Source organism: Cheilinus undulatus, linkage group 21 (genome assembly GCF_018320785.1).
Source record: "Cheilinus undulatus linkage group 21, ASM1832078v1, whole genome shotgun sequence".
Taxonomy (NCBI): domain Eukaryota; kingdom Metazoa; phylum Chordata; class Actinopteri; order Labriformes; family Labridae; genus Cheilinus; species Cheilinus undulatus.
The window spans coordinates 38,661,232-38,681,580 of NC_054885.1; the positions used below are offsets into that span (position 1 = coordinate 38,661,232).

Below are 20,349 nucleotides of genomic sequence, written 5' to 3' on the forward strand. Positions count from 1 at the left end.
GTTTTTGCCGTCCACAGACAGAGAACTTCCTGTGTTGACACTATAGAGTAAACAGAGATTACATAACTGATGATCAGACATGACGGCACAAAAGAAACATGTTGCTTTTTCTGTTTATTTTACAAAACCTACCAAAGTCATTTATTCATATTAGAAAACATAGAAATAGTGATATTTAGGTCTTTATACAGGCACCAAAAGGTGAAGAAAGAATACAGTGAGGTGATGGGGAGTGAGGCTCATAGGCTTGTTTTCTTCTCACCATCCAAAACGAGACACTAGCTTACTCTGGTCATCCAGATCCTTCTGAACCTTCTTCCTCATGTAGAAGATCGGACAGTCACGGCTGCAGACGAGTCAGGAGGAAGAGTTTTATCGGACACAGCTCTGTCATAGTGAACATGAAGATATAATAAATATATCCAGAGTCTTTACCTCGTACAGAGCACATCCTCATGGAGGGAACCCTGACATCGCTGACACTGAGTCCACAGGCGGGAGAAACGCTCCTCCAGCGCATTCAGGTGAAAGATCTGTGATTTAACTCAATGTTGGTCATTTGTTTTTATACCTCTACACTATCTACAGCCATAAATACATTTAGGATTAAAGCATTTCTTTGGACACAGCCACACTTTTAATTAAAATAGCACGGTTAGCAGATATAAAAACATTACAGATTGATTCTTACCTCCTTCTGGTAAAGCTCCGACTCCTTCTTCTTACAGAAATCGCACACAGCCACTGCAGTGGCAAACATGACAGAAGTCACACAGAGACCCAAATATAGCAGCTGTTCAGTACAGAATTAAGGCAAAAGTAACATTTAAAATCTGAGCCCACACACCGTCTGTCTTTAGTACAGCTTTACAGCCGATACAGGTGCTCCTCTTCTGAGCAAACGCCATGAGACCGCCGATCTTTGAGGTCAGCACAGTCTTACAGCGCGTGTGGTCGCCCTCTGTGAAATCACAGAAAAACAACAATGTTAAAATGGCATTTATGAAGTGAAAATGTGACTTGACATGACTGTGGTGTAATGTTGTCAGATTTTGATATTTTTCAGTTAGTGATGCATAATATTGGATATCCGATATATGCAGATAATTCCAGCTCCTTTTTGCAGATACTGATGTAAATATGCACCTTTTATTGCAAAGAACACCAAGTGTCTCCTGCAAAGAGAAGCTGAATAAAGCAGAGCTGAGAGAAGAGCAGGAGGAAGAGTCTGTTTTCTGCAGATGTATAATCGATACTACTGACATGTACAGCAAATAAATGGGCTGTAAATATCTGAAAGTTTTCATATCTGCAGATACCGATATCATGCAGATAATATGGTGCAACCCTATTTTTAATGAGGATGCACTTTGTAGGACAAAAAGTGACATTAGAAACTACACTATATTGCCAAAAGTATTGGCTCACCTGCCTTGGCTCGCATATGAACTTAGGTTACATCCTATTCTTAATTCATGAGTTTAAAATGATTTCAGTCCACCCTTTGCAGCTATAACAGCTTCACTTCTTCTGGGAAGGCTTTCCACAAGGTTTAGGAGTGTGTTAATGGGAATGTTTGACCATTCTTCCAGAAGTGCATTTGTGAGGTCAAACACTGATGTTGGATGAGAAGGCCTGGCTCTCAGTCTCCACTCTAATTCATCCCAAAGGTGTTCTATAGGGTTGAGATCAGGACTCTGTGCAGGCAGGTCAAGTTGATCTACACCAAACTCTCTCATCCATGTCTTAATGGACCTTGCTTTGTGCACAGGTGCACAGTCCTGTTGTAACAGGAAGGGGCCATCCCAAAACTGTTCCTACAAAGCTGGGAGCACAGAATTGTCCAAAATCTCTTGCTATGCTAGAGTTCCTTTCACTGGAACTAAGGGGCCAAGCCCAGCTCCTGAAAAACAACCCCACCCCATAATCCCCCCACCATAAACCCAGACTCGTCCATCAGATTGCCAGATGGAGAAGTGCGATTCGTCACTCCAGAGAACACGTCTGCACTGCTCTAGAGCCCAGTGGCGGCGTGCTTTACACCACTGCATCCAACACAGTATATTTTGCCAACATATTTGTAGTTTTAAGACAGTTTGCAGACTTTTGCCTGCATGTTTTGATTATCAAAAACAAGCTTACAACCAACACTTGGTGCCTAGGACTTCAATTTTTGTTGCGTTTAAATCCATATTTGTGTTTTTCGACTTTCACTCATTATTTAAATTTCACCACGGCGCTATTCCAGGCACAGCCAGCTACTGCTGAGGCGATCCCTGAGCATGCTCCCAGCTCTGGTAACAAACACCTGACCCAGCAGTGGCTAATAGGGAGTTTGACCGTTGACACGCTGCCGTAGGTGTGTGCTAGGGGCAGCAGTTGTGGCGCTATATGACATAAAGGGAAGTTGCAGCATTGCTGTGTTTTTGGGCTTAGGATTCAAGGATTGTGACAACCCTAATATATTCTGTGTGTTTCCTGTCTGTGTTTTCTGTGTTTTTTCTTTCTGGACTTACTGAGCAGGATGCTCTCTGCTTTGGTCTCTCCGAGGATGGGCTCAAATATCCTCAGCAGAGGCTTTGACAGCTGCTGCTCCAGGTAGTACTGAGTGTCGATGGGAATATTGTTCTCCAGCACGTAGATTGGGTCCTGAAAGGTCATACAGTCATTAGAAATTAGTCTGCATCATTAACAAAGGTGGTGGGTAAATATTATTAAACTTTCACAGACCTCTGACTTCATGTACGCTGCCACTCCTTTTGCAGCCTTGATGATGACGTAGGGAACTCGGTCTCCCAGATTGGGGGCGCTGCCAGCATCTCTCTTCCTCATTCTGTAGAATATCAGAGTTTAATGGTCAGTTAAAACAATTAAAACATACAAATTTTTGATTTAAGGTGACATATTCACCTCTCGGCCAGCTCCACGTGCGCCTGTTTGCCAGCGTACTCTTGCGCCGTGCGTGTCAGCTCCTTGGTGATGACCAGCTGACTGATGTCAATGCGGTTACACAGCAAGTCTGAGATCACTTCTTTGGCATGATCCACAGCACCCTGAGGATCCCTGCACCAACATCACATCAGCTGTTTTATAAAGTCAATAGAGAACATGTAATCCACAGATAAAACTTTTGTGTTTTTTTATGTACCGGTCTATGAGGATTTTCTGCAGACAGGTGTTAATCAGGTTGGCCACCAGGGGGCAGTTGTCTCTGCGGACAGTCTCTATGCCTTTACAGTCCATCTTGTCATGAGTGTCTGCACTGGAGGAGAAGTAGAGGCCAGCATAGCGCTTCTTGTTGATGAGCAGGTAAGGGTAGTACACCTGTGGAGGAGAAGAGAACAAGCTCTCATTAACTGAGAAGACTGTGCATCATAAACCTCCTGAATCTCACTACAGTAAGTGATTATTGCCAGATTCAGACCTTTAATATCCCCTACATTCAGGGTAAATGCTAACCCCTGAAAATTTTTCCCCATGATACTACATGAGAATGTGATTACCGTGATGTTTGCAGTTGTAAAACCAACTTTAAATATCTACATAGCTCAATCTCAGCCTACAGAGACGATAAAGTCACAGTAAGGAGTTCTTCAAGAAAACTAGGAGACGCACCTTCTCAAACTCCAGTTTGATAGGTGGTGTGAAGTGAGAAGACACCCACTCTGCTGCCTCCTTCCCGATGTCCATGGCCTCCCTCACGGTGCCGACTCCGAGCTTCACCATGACGGAGTCTGTGTCTCCATAGATGACCTTTAAAAAATTAAAGTAACAGTAAATATCTTTAAAACATTACAACAAAGTCAAAGAGAAATAACAGAAGTTTAGATGAGTATCCATGTGCTACATCTTCATGTTTCCTCACCTTGGCATCACTCTGATAACCGTTGGACATTGTATATTTGGACTCCACCAGCTGTTTAGTTTGCTCGATCATCTGCCTTCCAAATCCAGTGACGCTCTGAATGAGGAGAGAAAATCAAAGATGTAAATAATTTAAACACAGACTGTCCTGCTGGGTTGGAATAGGTTTTGTCTCTTTAGTCGCTTAACAGACGACAATAGCCAGCTCCTTTTTCCACAAGAGAACGCACTTTATCCAAAGAAAACAGCAGCCATGGTCGACCTATCACAATGAAGCAAGAAACAAAGCCTGCTCTGGCTCAATTCAACACTTAGACTCAGTCTTAGTGTTTAAGATTGTAGATTTACACCTGTTCTGAGGTTGAACATGTATCTTTGCTCTACATCTCTGTCGTTTTCTAACCCTGCGGAAAAGCAGGAAGCTAACCACATGTCAAGTTCAGTTTCACAGGTTTGTTGATCAAGAACAGCTGAAATGGTTAAACCCAACACGATAACAGTCATGCAGCCTCTGAGTTTATTCATGGAAAGGATTTGTCCAAAGCTCCTTTAAAAAGTCCAGGATTTTTAAGTTTGGTTTTCAGTCAATAAAGACCAATAAATGTAAACATGCAGAACCACCTCATGTGTTGCCACTGTTATATGGGACACTCACAGTTGGGACTGTTCTTAGATATTCTGCAGGTTTTATATAGTACGTTTCTTTCCTCACCACAAAATTGGCACCAGTTAATCAGACGGAGCTGTTAGAGCTTCATCTGACTGCGTCCAATGTGTCCAATGTGTGACAGCGATACAGGGGCATTTGTGGTTCCTTTACACTTTTTAAAATCAAAATCAAGAGTTTCTGTGGATTTATTATAACTGTCCTGAGTTTAAAAGGATTAGATTTCGATTTCCCTTTTCAACCACTCCCCTTATTTCTCATGTTGAAGTCTAATTGCAAGGAAATTACATTTCCCATCTTCTTTGCTCTATTATTTGCCTTTTTTAACATAACATGTGTAATGGGAAGTAGTGTCTTAAACTTGTAAGCTTGTATTTACCCAACCTAAACCTTTGCCTTATCTTGAGAGAAATGAAAACAATGTCTGAACAGGTCTTTACCTCTTGAGGAAGTTTAACAAAGGAGTGGTTTACAACATCTTATTTGCAACGGTACCATTTGTGTTTGGACATGTGATATCCTGAGGTTGTAAAGGATCCTCGACCTGGAGGTTAGGGCCCAGAAAGGGTTAATTGTGGAGACAAGAATTTGTTGTACGACCTATTTTATGAACTGTGTCGTAACCGTGCAGAGGAGTATATAAGAGGACTGGTTTGAGCATACAGGGCACATTCTGCCATGGCCATTCTGTGGTCATTGTTGGTGTGTCCTCCTGCAGGCATCAAAATAAATCCAGAAAATTTTCTCCTGCTGATGGTCATTGGTGTCTTAATTTTCCTGTCTTTTTAGAAATTCCCACCACAATTGCGAATCCAAGGTCTTGGAAATCCACAACATATTTCCTCTTACTACACAGTAGGGCTGAACGATTTGGGAAAATAATCTAATTGTGATTTTTTTTAACCTAATATAGTGATGCGATTACTTCTTAAGTTCCTCATCTCATGTATTTTTCAACAAAAACAAGCAATAATGTACTCTATACAATAACCAACACAATATGAGATTAAACTAAGGCTGGACAATTTAAAAAAAAATCTAACTGATGATTTCAACTCATTTTGCAAATTGGATAGGAACTGTTGTGTTAAAGGGAATGATAATTTTCATATAATTCTCATATTTAACAGGAAAAACATACAAAAATGAAGAAAACAGGATTTTTTAAAACACTATTCTAAAAATTTGCCACTAAAATGATTGCATGGCATGTTATGCATAATATCTCAGCTGCAAAATAACATTTAACTGGTATTTTGTCACAAATTTCAGGTTGAAGAAATGTTGCACCTGCTGCGATTTGAAAATTGCAGCAGGCCATATTGCAATTTAATCTCACTTGCGATCAATTGCCCAGCCCTACTAGACAGTTTTCCTTTGATAAAGTATGCAGACTTCTCTCATTCAAAGAACCATCAAGAACTCAAGAGCTTTAAAAGGTTAAAATAAGACTTAAGAATATTTCATGACCTTAAATGTCACAAATCCAACTTCACAGCCTCCACCAAACAAATACAATCTAAGCATGCTAAGTCAGTCATTATTACATAGAAAAGTCATCTTATTTACATCTTTAAATCCAAACTGTTGGTATAAAATAATCACAGATGTTTCTTCTAAGATAACAATGAAAATATGATTGACTGCTCAGCCCCAGTGTGAAGAAGACAGTATTACAAAGTCATTATGCCATTCTCAAATCTTCAATACATTTCTGATTTCCTTAACTGCTGCATTTGAAATGTCATTTCTCATTTTCTCATGTGGACCAGACTGACGTGCTCACCTGGGAGATCTCTAAGCAGGGCAGCTTGCCCACCTGGGCACCGGTGAAGCCGTAGACAGAGTTAGCGCTGATCTTTAGCGCCAGCTGTCGACCGTCAAGCACTTGCCTTTTGAACGGATCCGTTTCCTTCTTCAGCTCCGCTTTGGCCCTGCAGAAAGACAAAGAGATGGGATTAGAAAGAAGCCACGTCTGAGGATTTATGCATGCAGAGAGGCAGAATTCTCTCATTTATATCATTAATTAGAACTTCTAAATGGGTTGAGTTTTGAACCTCTAATTTTTACATCTATTTTGCAGCTGAACATAAACATCAATGAAAGACATGATGAAGTAGCTGTGAGTGAATTAATAAAAGGCTTTACAGTAGGTTACATTCATAGAAACAGAGCTGTCTCTAAGGCTTACTAAATGCTACAGCATTTTTAGATGAGACACCTAGGACACATATTTCCTTCTCAGTCCTTCCTGTTTGATTTTAGGATCTATTTGGAGATTTCAAACCTCTTTCTGGCAGACAGCAGGTTCTCCAGGATCTCAGGGAGGAGTCCTTTCCTCACAGAGCTCTTCACAAACATATCGCCTGTCGGAGTCTTGATGAATTCCTCCGATGAGAGGCTGAAGACACAAAAACATTACAGATGTTAGTTCACTCCCAGAAGACCAGCAAATCAGAAAAAAGAATTGAAATTTCAGCATGAGTAAAAATCAAACAACATCAGGACTTGTGAAAACACCAAAGGCAACAAAAAAAGAAGCCCTTTGCTGCTGATGTTTGGTCATTTTTTTGTTTTAATAACCAAAAAGTGCAGAAATAATTTTGGATATCTTGTTCGTACATTAAACAGTGTGCAGGAGTTTGCTTGAATTTTTTGATAGACCATTTCCTCTCCTTAGCATTCAGCTTGTGAACCAGAAGTAGATTTTACAAGCTACCATCCACAAAGAACACATCATGTGACTTATCAAAACATGTGGAATCAAAAAGTGTTAAAATGTTAACATTTTTACAATATAATTCAACAGAGAAAAGTGGTCTGTGTTTATGAAAGAATCAATCAAGTAGTTCAAAATAAAGTGGTGCATTATTGTGTATAAGGTCCATTTTAGGGTTAATGTTTTGTCTGTTGTGTTTTTTTTTTTTTTCATGAAATTGTAACATTAAGGTGAGAAAGAGCAGCCCACCCCAGTTTGTCCGCTGAGCCTTTCTGCAGCAGAGTGGTGTAGCACAGATTGTGAGCCATCATGATGGACGGATACAAGGAGGAGAAATCCAGGGTCGCGATGGGAAGGCTGTAGTACCTACAGATAAAAACAGGTGATGGAGAAATGTATGAAAAGCCTGCATGCACCAAATCATCAACAAGAAGACAAAGAGATGTTTTTACCCTTTTTCTGGCTCAATGACGGTCGCTCCGGTGTAATCTTCTCCTCCTTCTGTCTTTACCACAGGCATGACCAGGTCCTGCTTCATGGCCTGAAGATGCAGAAATACTTAGTTTTCATCTTTTAAAGGCTATATTCATCATGAACCCCTGATGAAGAGTGTATAGACGGGTTCATTGTTTAATGTGTTTTTCTATGTCACCTGTCGCAGCAGCTGAGAGACGACCTTGATCTGCTGTCCTCTTGACAGCAGGTAGGTGAGCGGCACACCTGTCACTCTGGCCATCTCCATGTAGTTAATCACACACATCAGCTTCTGCAGCAATCGCAGGGGGAGGTAGGCGTCTTTCAGGCAGTAGACAGCCAAACGGCGGCGGGTCTGTTCGTTACCGTTCTGGGGAAGAAAAATAAAGGATCTTTTAAACGCCTGCTAGGAAAAATCATCCATATATTATTATTTCTTCTCAATTATAGGTAAGACATATCGTTTTTTTGTCTTTACCTGTAGATCTGTAATTATGGAGTGCTGCACGTCCTCCTTCTGTTCTTGCAGGAAGTGGAAACTGACAGCATTCAGTGTGTATGAGCGTAGTTTATAGTCCCTGAGAAGAACCTGAGGGAGAAATGCCATCAGACTTTGCTGTCCAGGAAGTGTTCAAAATTTAACAGAATAACTTTATAGTGGTTTAAATATTCCTGGTGATTCCAACCTGCAGCAGATCAAACTGAACTCGTCCCTCCATGTTGATGGTCTTATTCTCTCTGCGGCCCATCTGCTTGCTCTGAAAGTTTGCATCCTTCAGGACTGACTTGATGCCTCGCACACGTCCGAGGTAGGGGAATAAATTCACCTGGAGACCCAAAAATACAATTTTGAATAAAACAGTAAAATAGGGAGTTCTTATGCCCAGATCAAACTAAACATTAAAAGCATTACTACAGCCCAATCCAGCAGTCGTACAGTTTAGGGATCCATCAGCCCTGAAAATGTGATGGGTTTATTCCGTGTAGTGTGTCACGGTGAACAACTACATCTAGGACGCCTCACAACCTGCTGACAGAAGGTCTAACAAGTTTGATTTTTCTCTCTAACTTTGACAGATTGTGTAGTCTGAGTAAAATATCTCTGATGGCTCCAACATTCTCCAGAAGTATTTTATCAGCATAAATATTGTTATGGACAGGGTTTGGGTTTTCTCACCCTTTCTTTCTTGCAGATATGAGCTACTGATGCAGCAGACATATTTTACTGTATGATGGGTGAGCCCTGGGAGAAAACTACAACTCCCAGTGCCACAGGTTTCTGAGGAGTGATGCTACTTCCTGTCCATGTGTTGCAAAGCCCTGCTGATTGGGGCACTGATCACACCTGGTCAGAGTGCCGGCAGCCACAGCAGTAGAGATGCCATGTTACCAGAGTTGTCAGTTACAGAGTAACAGTTCCAAATCAAGGTCCTACTGTTCTTGTTTTTAGGTGTAAAAGTTTTGCACAGCACAAAAGTGGATTCTGTAGCACAGATTCGCCTCGTCCTTGCTATTTTTCCATCAAAAATAACACTGACTGTGATAACCCTGACCAGACTTGTGGCTCATGAGCGCTGAAGACTGTCCTTGACAGGTCACTGAGAGAGGACGCTGTCTGTCGCTGTTTGTCTTTGTTTGTAGAAAATGATAATGGCACTTTAAATTACACAAAATTAGCCCATTCTAACCTTTAAAGCAGCCGCCCTGTTGAGCAAATAGGGAAAGTCAAAGTTCTGGATGTTGTAACCTGTGATGATATCGGGGTCCACCGTTCTCAAAAACTCTGCCCAGCTCTGTTCAAGGAAACAAACATATAACCAACGATCAACAAAACATGAGAGAGGGAATATATCAGAAATATGTATGTGTATTGTTACCTCACTAAAGTGTTTACCTGCAGCATCTGTTTTTCCTGAGTAAAACACAGAATCTGAGAGCCCACGATGCTGGCACAGGACTGCAGGGTGAACACGGTGCGGATGAAGGGCTCCGTCTCACCCTGACGCTGCACCATAGATGCAATCTGAATGACAGGGTCTTTATCTGCTTCTGGGAAGATCCCTGCAAGGAAAACATTTAAGAGTTAGGTTAGATTATACTCTGTCTTTTCCACAAGCCTGATCTTTCCTTTCCTTACCTTTCCTTCCTGCACACTCGATGTCAAAGCTGAGAACTCTGAGTGGAGCGATCCTCTGCCAGTCTCCTTCTGCAGGGTGGCTGATCAGATCTGTCCATCCCACATCCACCTCGTACTGACACAAGGACACCTGAAGGACAGAAGAGGGGGACACGACTCATGACAATTACTAAATACACTCGAAGGTATTTGGTGCTACCCAGAAGGAGATGCCTTCAGTTTAAGTTTTGAGTACCAATGAATACGTAGGTGTGAAACAGACCAACCTTTCCTGGGTACTGAGAGTCCGTGTCCCCCATGCTCTTCTCTTCACGCACTTGGTACTTTCCTTTGGGAAGTTCAATCCAGCAGCACCCCACCACATCACTGTCCACCATGAACCTAACAACACACAGATAAAGATAATACATTTCCCATGTTTACAAAGGAAACTTGTGATTTCCTGGAGAGTAATAGCTAATACATCTGCAAGGATTTGTTGAGTTTTCCTTCAGCTTCAGCCCAGTTCAGAACAAAGATTTCCAATGCACTAAGAGTGGAGAGATCTTCTAAGGGTGAACCATCAGCACTCAATGGTAAAACTGCAGGTCTGTATTTCTTTTGCAGCCTCTTACTACTTGGCAGCTAGAAGCCTCAGTAATGTTTATCAATAGTAGGTACTGGCCATGTCATGTTCTCTAAGACAGCTGTTCAGAAACACTGATTTTAGTCGACTCTTTGACTCTTTATGAACCAGAGTCAGAGTTTCAGGATTAAACCCGGAGCAAAAGAAATCCTGTCTGTTTGGTTGTCAGATTGTTTCTGACAAACTGAAACACAGACTCACCTTATCTCAAAGTCAATGTTGGCCTCGTAGGATTGGTAACTCTGTATGGGGAAATGTGAGAACTTGAAGCCCTGCTCCAGCAGCCGTTTTGCTGGAGCAATGAGACGAGGCATTGCCATGGTTATCCGCAAAAAATCCAGAATACGTTTCCCGTGGTATCCGTACATGTCTGTGGAAAAAATAAACAGATGTTTAACTCCACGCAACAGGGTCCAGAAGTCAAAACTAGCATGTTCACTGCTATTATTGGCATATAATGGCCTCTGTTATTAGGATCAGCCTTCATGGGCCACTATGATATCAGAGAAGTATAGGTCCACAAGGCGACAGATCTGCACTCACTCTCTTTGCGGGTGATGTCCACAGCCAACACAGTGATGGAGATGTTGTCCTTATTGGACCTCATATCCTTCAGGACAACATTATTCAGCTCTTTTTTAAATTCACCCAGGTCACTGGGTTTGAAGCCTTTTCATTGGTGGGGAAGAATGTAGATGTTAGAGTACGTAATTCAATTATTTTGGCCCTTAAAATGTGGAATCATTTTGAAAATTAACACATTTCTTTATAGGGTAACAATGATGAACTAAACTCACCACTTGGAGCAGGAACATAGAAGTAAGGGGCGAAACCGTGGACATGACAGCACACACTGTTGCCAGTGTCGGTCACCCCAAACATTCGAATGATCGGGACTTTTCCCTGAGATTGTCCGGGCATGCCAGCAACCGTCGCTCCTACACAACACAGAAAAAGACAACTTCAATACCACTTCTGCTCACATGCAGCAGTAACATTTACACTGGTGGATATGTTCTATTCTCTTATTTAGATAAAAAAAAGACAGTACAGCTGCTCATAGATGGCCAAAAATACAATTACAATTATTTCTAATGATACTTGGATCAGGATTATTGGACATGATTAATCACTGATTCTACAGCTAAATCTGTGAGTGAAATTAAAGTTACAGCTCCCCCTTAGAGGCAGCCACAGCTGTACATTGTTCCTGGTCTGACTCCTCAAAACCAGAGTAGTTCAAACGTGCATGAGTCTTTCTACAAACTAGCCAAAGAACATGCCGTGAGCTCCCTCTGCTTCTCACTTAAATTCAAGGGAGAGCTGTTGGGAGGGGCAGAGCACATAGTCTTATATAAAGGCAGGGAAGGTGCAACACAGCAGGCCATACAGTAATCTGGGTTATCTTGTTTTCATGATCATGGGAAACCAAAGTTTTGATAGAAATTCAAACTAAATGAATTGCTTGCTGGTAATAGAAAGTAGAAATCTTTAAGACCAATGTGATAGTTGAATGATAAAAGAAATTCAGGTCTAAACTTCTGGGACTTAAACATGAATGACATAAAAAGATTACCTAAATAATAGTCCAGATCAATCTGCTGAAAAACCAGCGTGTCGGACAAAGGGTGCAGAGTAGGGGCCTGAGGTCGCCGCCATCGGGGATTGAGGTCTGCTGAGAAGAGGTCACCTGACAAAACATGGAGTTAAGACCAAAATCAGACAAAAATGCTCGTTTATTGTGTCATTTGGTATAGCATGACAAGTGTAGCTACACAGAGGTTTCATGGCTGCTAAGATTTTTTTTTTGGTGGCTTGATGACCTTGCAGTTAAGTCATGTCCCATGTACTGGTGTCCCTGATGCAAGTCTGGCCAGTAGCCTCTTTTTCTAAATCTTGCATAGAGCCCCTTTAAGTCATGCCCCATGCACTGGTGTCCCTGATGCAAGTCTGGCCTGTAGCCTCTTTTGCATCCCATTCCCCCTCTCTCCAGATTTGTTATCTGGCCACTTAAATAAAGGCAAGAAAGCCCAAAAACTGGTATATAATAAGAGTCATTTCTTTTATCCAAGACTGCCAAGTTAACATTTCCATTGATTGTCAGTACACGGTCACATTTTTTTTACAATTCAAGCAATCCATGTGTAGAAGGACAAAGGAGGAGGCAGTAGAGGTAGGAGAAACCGGGCCCAGCTGACACAGCTTTATAGATGTTACCACTCTGACATATATGGAGTAAATATTTAGGAAGGAAGGGATGTAAGTTTATTTGAAAACTTGAAAATCAAGGTTAAATAAAAAAAGACTTCTTTCTATTTCTTGCTGACATCACGTTTAACAAAGTTTATAAATTAACACAGGTTCTGTGTGACACGACTTTAGAAAGTTTAGAGCATTATGTAGTTATTATCACCAAGTTCACGTTAGTTAATTGCAAAGCCCTGCATGTGAATTGTGTTATACATCAGGTATTATTTATTTAACTTGTCTGCTTCTGCATTTCAAAGACCCATCTAGAGACAGGCATTGCGCATTAGCTATCAAAGCTGTAGTATGTGGCTGGAAATAGTGTACTTGATTCATACTTGGCCCTATACAAACAGAAATGCAATCAAGAAAAATAAATGAACAAATAAAAAACTGACTCGATCATTTCTTTCTTCAGATTACCCATGATATGAATGAATTCTGTTGAGCACTCACCTACAGGGATAACATCATGACCTGCCTGCCCCTCCATGTCCTCTGCCTCCATGTCTGCTTCATCAAACATCAACAACTCCTCCTCAAACTGCGATGGACTGTCTTCCCATTCAGCGCCTGGCTTACCCCTCTTGGCCTGAGAGGCTCCACCCAGGAAAGGGCCACCGTTGCGTCTTTTATAATCCATTTCTGTAAGAAATGTTGGAAGGTAGTGAATAAATATATCCGTAATAAGGCAGAATTGTCAGAACAACAAACGCCCATTATAACACCTAGAGAAACATCTGGTGAGATAGCAAAGAACTGCAGAAGAGGTGAGTTTTTTTAAGCTTCAATACTTTTAGATACAATCAACCACGAACTGACAGTCTATTGATTTCAAACACCTGAGCTTGGTACTACCCACAAGGGAATATTTTGTAATTTTTTGCCTCTATTCATTTATTTTAATTGTTCATTGTCTGCAGTTTGGTCTGCTTAAATTTTAGGAGGAGTGAAAATGAACACTTCATCTTATTAAAACTTGTGACAGCATGTTAAGGTAGCAGACCAAAAATTAATATGGTGGTTTCAATCATTGTTAATTAAATTTTTTTTAATAAATCATCATATTCAGTTTCTATCTTTAAAATAGTTAGGTGTTTTATGCAAATGAAAGAGGTACTCTTAAGAAGGAGTCCATAACAGTCACAGAGATCTGCTGTAGTAACAAGCACTGGGTTCACTTTGCTATTTTCTAAGCCATTAAATATAACCACAGCTAAAATAACATGCATAAACAATCATTTTTGCCCTGGCGTCATCCCAGTGAAGATTTCTGTTCATCCAAAGCTCATCTGACATCATCCCTGTGGCAATGGGACATCCTTAGTCAGAACTGATGCTACCATATTAAGTATCTATATTTGTACTTGGTATCAGTGAGGAGAGGTGCACGATTTGGTAATAACGTTCTACTGCAATTATACTTGACAATACTGCGATTTCAAATTATGCTACAATCCATAAACGATATCAAAAGTCTACTTGCTTGGGGGGAGCAGGTGGCCTAGTGGTTGGAGGCGCTCCCCATGTACGCGGGCGGCCTGGGTTCGAGTCTGGCCTGAGGCCCTTTACCGCATGTCTCATCCCCAATCTTGACCCTGTTTCTGACTCTGTCCACTGTCCTCCTCTATCTAATAAAGGCACAAAAATGCTCAAAAATAAATCTTAAAAAAAAAAAAAAAGTCTACTTGCTTGGCTATCAAGTAAACTTCAGAGAATAATGATAGTTTTTACGTGTGCATTAAGTAGCATAAGAAAAATACAAAAACTCGTGTTTTTACAGAAATACCTCTAAAATAACTTAATATTTACACATTTAGCAATAACCTTCATCAGCAGTTCGCAAATGGTGTGCCATGGCACACTGGTGTGCATTGCGACAAGTCTAGGTGTGCCTTGAAAATTCATTTGACTTTACATATACTACAACTATGCAACAACTAAAGAGACTATAACCAATGTCCTCACTGCATGCAAGCGTTACACGTTGCATTGCACCATATAGCATTGCATGCTCACTGTCCATCTGATAAATATGCAAATTTACATTTATATGTAAAAATATGACATCTCATGCTTTTACTTAAAAAATCTGAGGTATGGTGCCTCTAACAGCTGTGAGCCACATAGTTTTGTCTCCATGTTAGCACAAGTCAGACCATAAAAATTCAGAAATGGGTATAGAGAATATCCATGCAACACACTTCTCTTTGTAAAACAAGCTAACAAGTTTCAGGAGTGAGAAAAGTGGAAGAAAATTAAGAATATCCTCTGGTGGGACACTCCTGGTGTCTTGTCATCCTTTGTGCAACCTCTTCCCTTCTTACTTTTCCATCTTAATAGGAGCAACAGAGAGAAAATAGGAACAGGGTGACTGGGGATAAACAGAGTGTAAGGATGCTACAAAAGGAAACTCTGTGATCAAACTGATGTAGCTGGCACTTGCTCACATTGCATGCAGTTGGGACTGGGACATTTTGCTACTTGCTACATATGCTAAAGAGGCTACTTTGCAAGGACATTAATATGGTGTGCCCTGAGACGTCAGCTTGCTTTTTGCTGTGCCTTGGGCAATACAAGTTTGAAAACCATTGACCTACAATAACACTTCATACAATCCATAAACTTTATGGCTCGTTGTTGGTACTGGGATGGAAATGGGGGCAGATTCTAAACTGTGTGTCATGTTTTTCTTAAGGCTGTAATTTTAAGACTTTTTTTAGTCTGTTATTTTAATAGTCCTAGGGTACAACTTTTACAAACACACATACAATCATGAGCCACGTGTGTACGAGAGGAAAGAATCTGACAAAAACTGCTCGCAAACTCCTGACACTGTCTACACTGCTATATGCGGTGTTTGCGGAATTCAGACTGTGTGAAAGAGTTACCCTGCAGTTTCTTTTAATAGAAGAAACATAAATAACCCAACATTTGGTGCATAAAACTTGTATTTTGTTACCCTATTATCAAAACAGTTATCAACACTATTTGATTTTTATTGTAATTAAATGAAAGTTTGAAGTTCTGGTATTGTGATAACTATAGCTGGAGAAATAACAAGCGAGTGACCGCATTCATAACAAACATAATAAAGTCATTTAGCTGTGAAACAGTCATGACTGTCGCTGTCGTAACCGATTACCTGTCTATTATATTAACTGTGTATTCAAGCTGTTAGCATCATTACTACTGTAGCTACTGTCTCCACACGGTGCAGTCGTGGCTAAATTGATAATCATCAAACTACCTTTCTGATTAAGACAAAGTCTATCTAAGTAATCCAGAGATTTCCGCCATATGCAGTTGTTTCTGATAAACTTGAGCTGCTGCTTTCTTTAGTAACAAACAGGACAAACAAGCTAGCGAGCGCGGCTGTAAACACAGAGCAGTCTCGCGCCTTTTCAGATCTTACCTAAACGGCGGACCGATCACCAAACAGACACCTGTAAAGATAACTATCAACGGCGGTCTGTTTCCAGGTAAGTTATCAATACCTTACGAAGGCTGTAACTTCTCCTAAACAGCCCCTGGTTGACAACAGCTCCCGCCACTCCGCTTTGATTTGTGAACTTTCACCGAGGAGCGCGCGGAAAGTTTCCGTTTTGTTACCAGACCCAAAATTAAAGGAATGGACAGTGACGTCAGAGGAAACGCGGAAACAGCAGCCAGTGAGCGTTGTAACTGGAGGAGGAAGTTGTGCGTAACCTGACGGCTCCTAGTAGATGAAAAACACCGTGCGTGACCGAAGAAATGACGTCAGCACGCATGCAGCAGTCAGCGAGGGAAAATTATCTTTGTAGTGTGGCGAAAATAAATCCTTTATCGACTTACCGTTGTTCGAGGCATGAAACTTTAGACACAAAACACACAAGAGAAGAAAATCTTTTTTACTGCTTAATGTAAATTTTTCCCCAACTTGAGATGTAATTCTTCCAAACTTAAATTTCCATGTATCATTTTCTGGCTTAAAAACATCTGAAACTAGGTGTTTATCGAGGCTATGGATGCCCTAAAAGGACATGCATCCATGCCTTTAATTAAAAAAAAAGTAATTGCTTTATTTCCATAAGTTCAGTCTCATCGTTACTGTCTTTAAAACAACTATTTCAATTCAATGAATATCTGTTATTGTCAACGATAGTGTATTTCAGATCATTCTGCTCTGAAATGATCATTATTTTTGCCATCTTGCAGAATTCAATTTAATGAAGTTTGATAATCAACAATATTTACAAATTATATATGTTGTATAATATTTATTTTGCTTTCTCATTGCTTTGGATCATGGTTTTAATGCTCTTGATCTTGTAAATGTCCTGTTCTTGGTTCTGTGAAGTCTGAAATGTATGTATGAATAGTGCAAGCATAATGTCTTAATTTTCTTATATCTTGAGAAATTAATCAATTGTTTTGTTATTATCTAGAAATAAGAACATAAGTACAGCTCTTGAGGAGAAAAAATGAAATTAATCACAGGGGGACCATATTTTTGGATTGATCAGGGCCATCCTATTTTAAAGCTCCCTGTCCCCAGTCTTAACAAATATCTTTAGATACACAGCCCCTGCCCCGGTTTTATCTATCTGACATACCAAACCATGAATCATGCATGCGTATTTGCAACACTGATTTGTTTACATGTCCAAATCAAGGCTGTTTCTGTTTTAACCAATAGGAAACCATCACTAATTCACCAGTGTAAGACCGTTAGAGATACCCTTATACTACTGGTGACCATCGAGTAAGGTAAAAACAACAGCCATAACCAACTTAATGGAGCAGATGTGTTCAGTTGGACTAGTGTAATCTCCTGTTTTGTCTTTACTTGTTTATTTACATTGTCAGATAAAGTTTTGATTGATCTCTGGAGGCATGATTTATATCTGCAGAGGCACTTACGGTGTTGAAAGGTGCACTGATGAAAAATCCAATTGTACCATGCGCTCAGTCATGTGACTTTGTGGTAACATTACTCTCCCTGTTTGGGGTTCTGTGAAAAGGCAGATAACGTCTGGCTGGCATTTTGTAACTATCTGTTCTGGAGATGAGTCCCTTGAAATGCTTAATAGTCACTTATGCTCTTTTAATTTGACAAACTTTATTTAATTTTATAACTTAAGCATGTTAAACTATGACCCAGATCCAGTGAACTCCACTCTAAATTCAGCTCAGACAGCAGAGCTTCATAAATGGAAACAGATGTATGCTAATGCCAGCAGATGTCAGCAACAACGAACATCCTATCTTTCCATATATAAGAGCACTCAGTGCCTCTTCTTGAGAGCAGGTAGAGTTTTCCATGAATCAGTACAGACAAACTGTGGTCAGACCAGACAACAGACCAATAGATTTGAACCTTTTCTAACACTTCAGCAGCACAGATCTTTTATAGAGTCAAAATTACATTATGTAGAAGTTTGATTTGATGCTCAGGTCTCTGTGTTTAACTGAAGGCCACAAAACACATGAAGAGGAGTTTGTTTCACCCACCTCTCCAAGTGTTTGTTGACAGAGGCTGGTGAAGCAGCAAAAATGTGAGATCCAAAATGATCATGTAAATTTACGCAGGACAGTAATATTACCAGATTTTGCGCAAATATGACTCTGATAGTGCCTGCTGTTTGCAGTATTCAGCTGTTACCATAATGTTCACATGCTATGCCTAAATGGCCACACTGGAGAGATTAATTTATTACATGATAGGTGGATAGGTGGATTTGTAAGCAACTTAAAGATTATCAAGGAAAAAGGGAACTTTCTGGTGCAAGATTTTTTTATTTATTTGTATACAAATATGCAGTATAGGGGCCTCTTCCATCTCTTAGCCTCTGCCACTGTATCAAATAGCACTGAGATGGGCTAACTGGCTTCTTTTTCACTGAAGGCAGGTGTGTGGACTGTGCTGTAAAGCTGTGGTAATGGGGTAGACACCATGTTGAACTTCCTCCTAAACGTGTACTGGTTCAAAAAAACTAATCTGAAAAAAAAACATACTGTAGTTCCTAATATACTAACTTTGAGATCCCCACTGGGACTCTATTCTCAGCTGCCTCAGATATAGACCCCGTCCATGTGGGCCCATGTGGTTACTACAGGAGAGGTCAAAGAGGACTGAGTAAGGGTTGGGTTTCTTAATGTCACTGGTCACGTTGTTTTCCCAAAACTATGCTCTGCGTGACTCTTTGAAGACATTATAAATAACTCTCCTGCTCTTCTCCCCCCTCTGAGGAAAAAAAAAGCTGTCGGGTTGCCCCTAGTGATGTGTCATTCATGAACGAGTCGATTCAAAGAGCCGATTCTTTTTTATTTTTTAGATTAGTTCTTTAGGGGCTTGTTTGACTTTACTGTACGGGACAGCTGAAGAGAGATGAGAAATGTCAGGAGAGAGATAGTGGGGGTAGATATGAAGATGGCCAGGACTGAGAATCAATTTATTGAGTGTTGGAGCCTCTTTGTATGAGTGCCTGCTCTAACTGAGCCAAACTGGAATCCAAAAGCTGACTTGTATGTGAATGATGGTAGTCAGATACTGTTTCAGAGATGGTTTTTATATTTGTTATCACTTAATAAATAGAATAAAGGGGTGATCTCTTCTCCTCATCCATGACAGTCACATTGTTAGCACCAGTGAGCATAGGCCCTGCTAAAGTGGTCAGTAAGTGGCTGCTCCAAGAATTAGCACACCACGTTTGACTGATCTGGATCGGGCCTGTGCTGTAACTTCAACCTGGTGTTCCACAAAACCAAGCTTGGGGTGATCCCTACCGTCTTCACACTGAAAGCCAAGTTCCAGCGAGCATCCCAAGAAGTGGGCGCCCACATGCTCAGCTCTGCTGCACAAATACATGTTCCTTACAAATCAGTGTTAATTTTGTTAACTAATTATTTTCGTTATTGTTTTCGTTAATAGCCTTTTTTCCCCTGGCGAAAACAGGACAGTAACTAATAAAAACAAGTGCACATGGGTAAAAACTCAAACAAAAATTAATTGAAACTTTTTGTCAACAAATAAAAACGACATGAAAATGTTGACAGAGACTTATCAGACTTAATTTTGTCATGTAGAAAGTAGGGGCAAGTTGGTCACATATCCAATCACAGCTACTTTGGCTGTGTGGAAAGGTGGGATGAGATACGAGATCCAATCACAACGGCTTTTGCTGCGTGGTGGTGGGGTAAGTTGGGGAGAGATCCAATCAGTCGACTAAATTTATTGTAAATTTTGGCAACTAAAATGTTGGGAAGTTTCATCAACTAAAACTAGACTAAAACTAAAACAATTTAGATGACTAAATTATTACTAAAACTAAAAGATATTTTTGGCAATTACTATAACTTACTATAACTAAAACTAAATTAAAAGTGCGGTCAAAATTAACACTGTTACAAATGTGGCACAATTTAAAAGGGAAATAAAAGACTTGCCAATGACGTATTACCAAAAAGAATTGTCACAGCAAAGAAATAATCTACAAAACACTATTTTACAACTTTTTTGTCTAAGTTTATGTTGTTAGAAACTCAAAGTTGAATTTAAGCATTTCTTAAAACACACCCAATGTACTTAAAGTTACTCCAAAACAACACACTTGGATTGCACATAACCAAATATG

At 40.3% G+C, this 20,349-nt stretch overlaps 1 protein-coding gene across 1 annotated transcript; it reads right to left on the reverse strand.

Moving 5' to 3' along the window:
* Positions 1–67: 67 nt before the first annotated feature.
* On the reverse strand, positions 68–16,305 carry pold1 (polymerase (DNA directed), delta 1, catalytic subunit). Its single transcript, XM_041816723.1, has 27 exons — positions 16,149–16,305; positions 13,190–13,378; positions 12,063–12,176; positions 11,284–11,424; positions 11,030–11,155; positions 10,688–10,856; positions 10,128–10,242; positions 9,862–9,991; positions 9,619–9,785; positions 9,413–9,517; positions 8,411–8,551; positions 8,203–8,313; positions 7,903–8,094; positions 7,703–7,791; positions 7,500–7,616; positions 6,819–6,932; positions 6,318–6,465; positions 3,866–3,961; positions 3,616–3,753; positions 3,149–3,324; positions 2,911–3,063; positions 2,731–2,833; positions 2,517–2,649; positions 848–961; positions 692–744; positions 436–533; positions 68–346 (listed from the first exon to the last, which is right to left on the reverse strand). The coding sequence occupies exons 2-27, from the start codon at positions 13,374–13,376 to the stop codon at positions 259–261; spliced, it is 3,318 nt and encodes a 1,105-aa protein (XP_041672657.1). The 5' UTR covers positions 13,377–13,378; positions 16,149–16,305; the 3' UTR covers positions 68–258.
* Between the last annotated feature and the right edge of the window lie 4,044 nt (positions 16,306–20,349).

Excerpts from the sequence above, each read along its gene's own strand:
- pold1 (XM_041816723.1), bottom strand. The coding sequence starts at position 13,376 with ATGGATTATAAAAGACGCAACGGTGGCCCTTTCCTGGGTGGAGCCTCT. Across the intron at positions 11,425-12,062 it reads TGATCTGGACTATTATTTAG|GAGCGACGGTTGCTGGCATG; the intron begins GTAATCTTTTTA and ends TGTGTTGTGTAG. Across the intron at positions 3,064-3,148 it reads CAGAAAATCCTCATAGACCG|GGATCCTCAGGGTGCTGTGG; the intron begins GTACATAAAAAA and ends ATGTTGGTGCAG.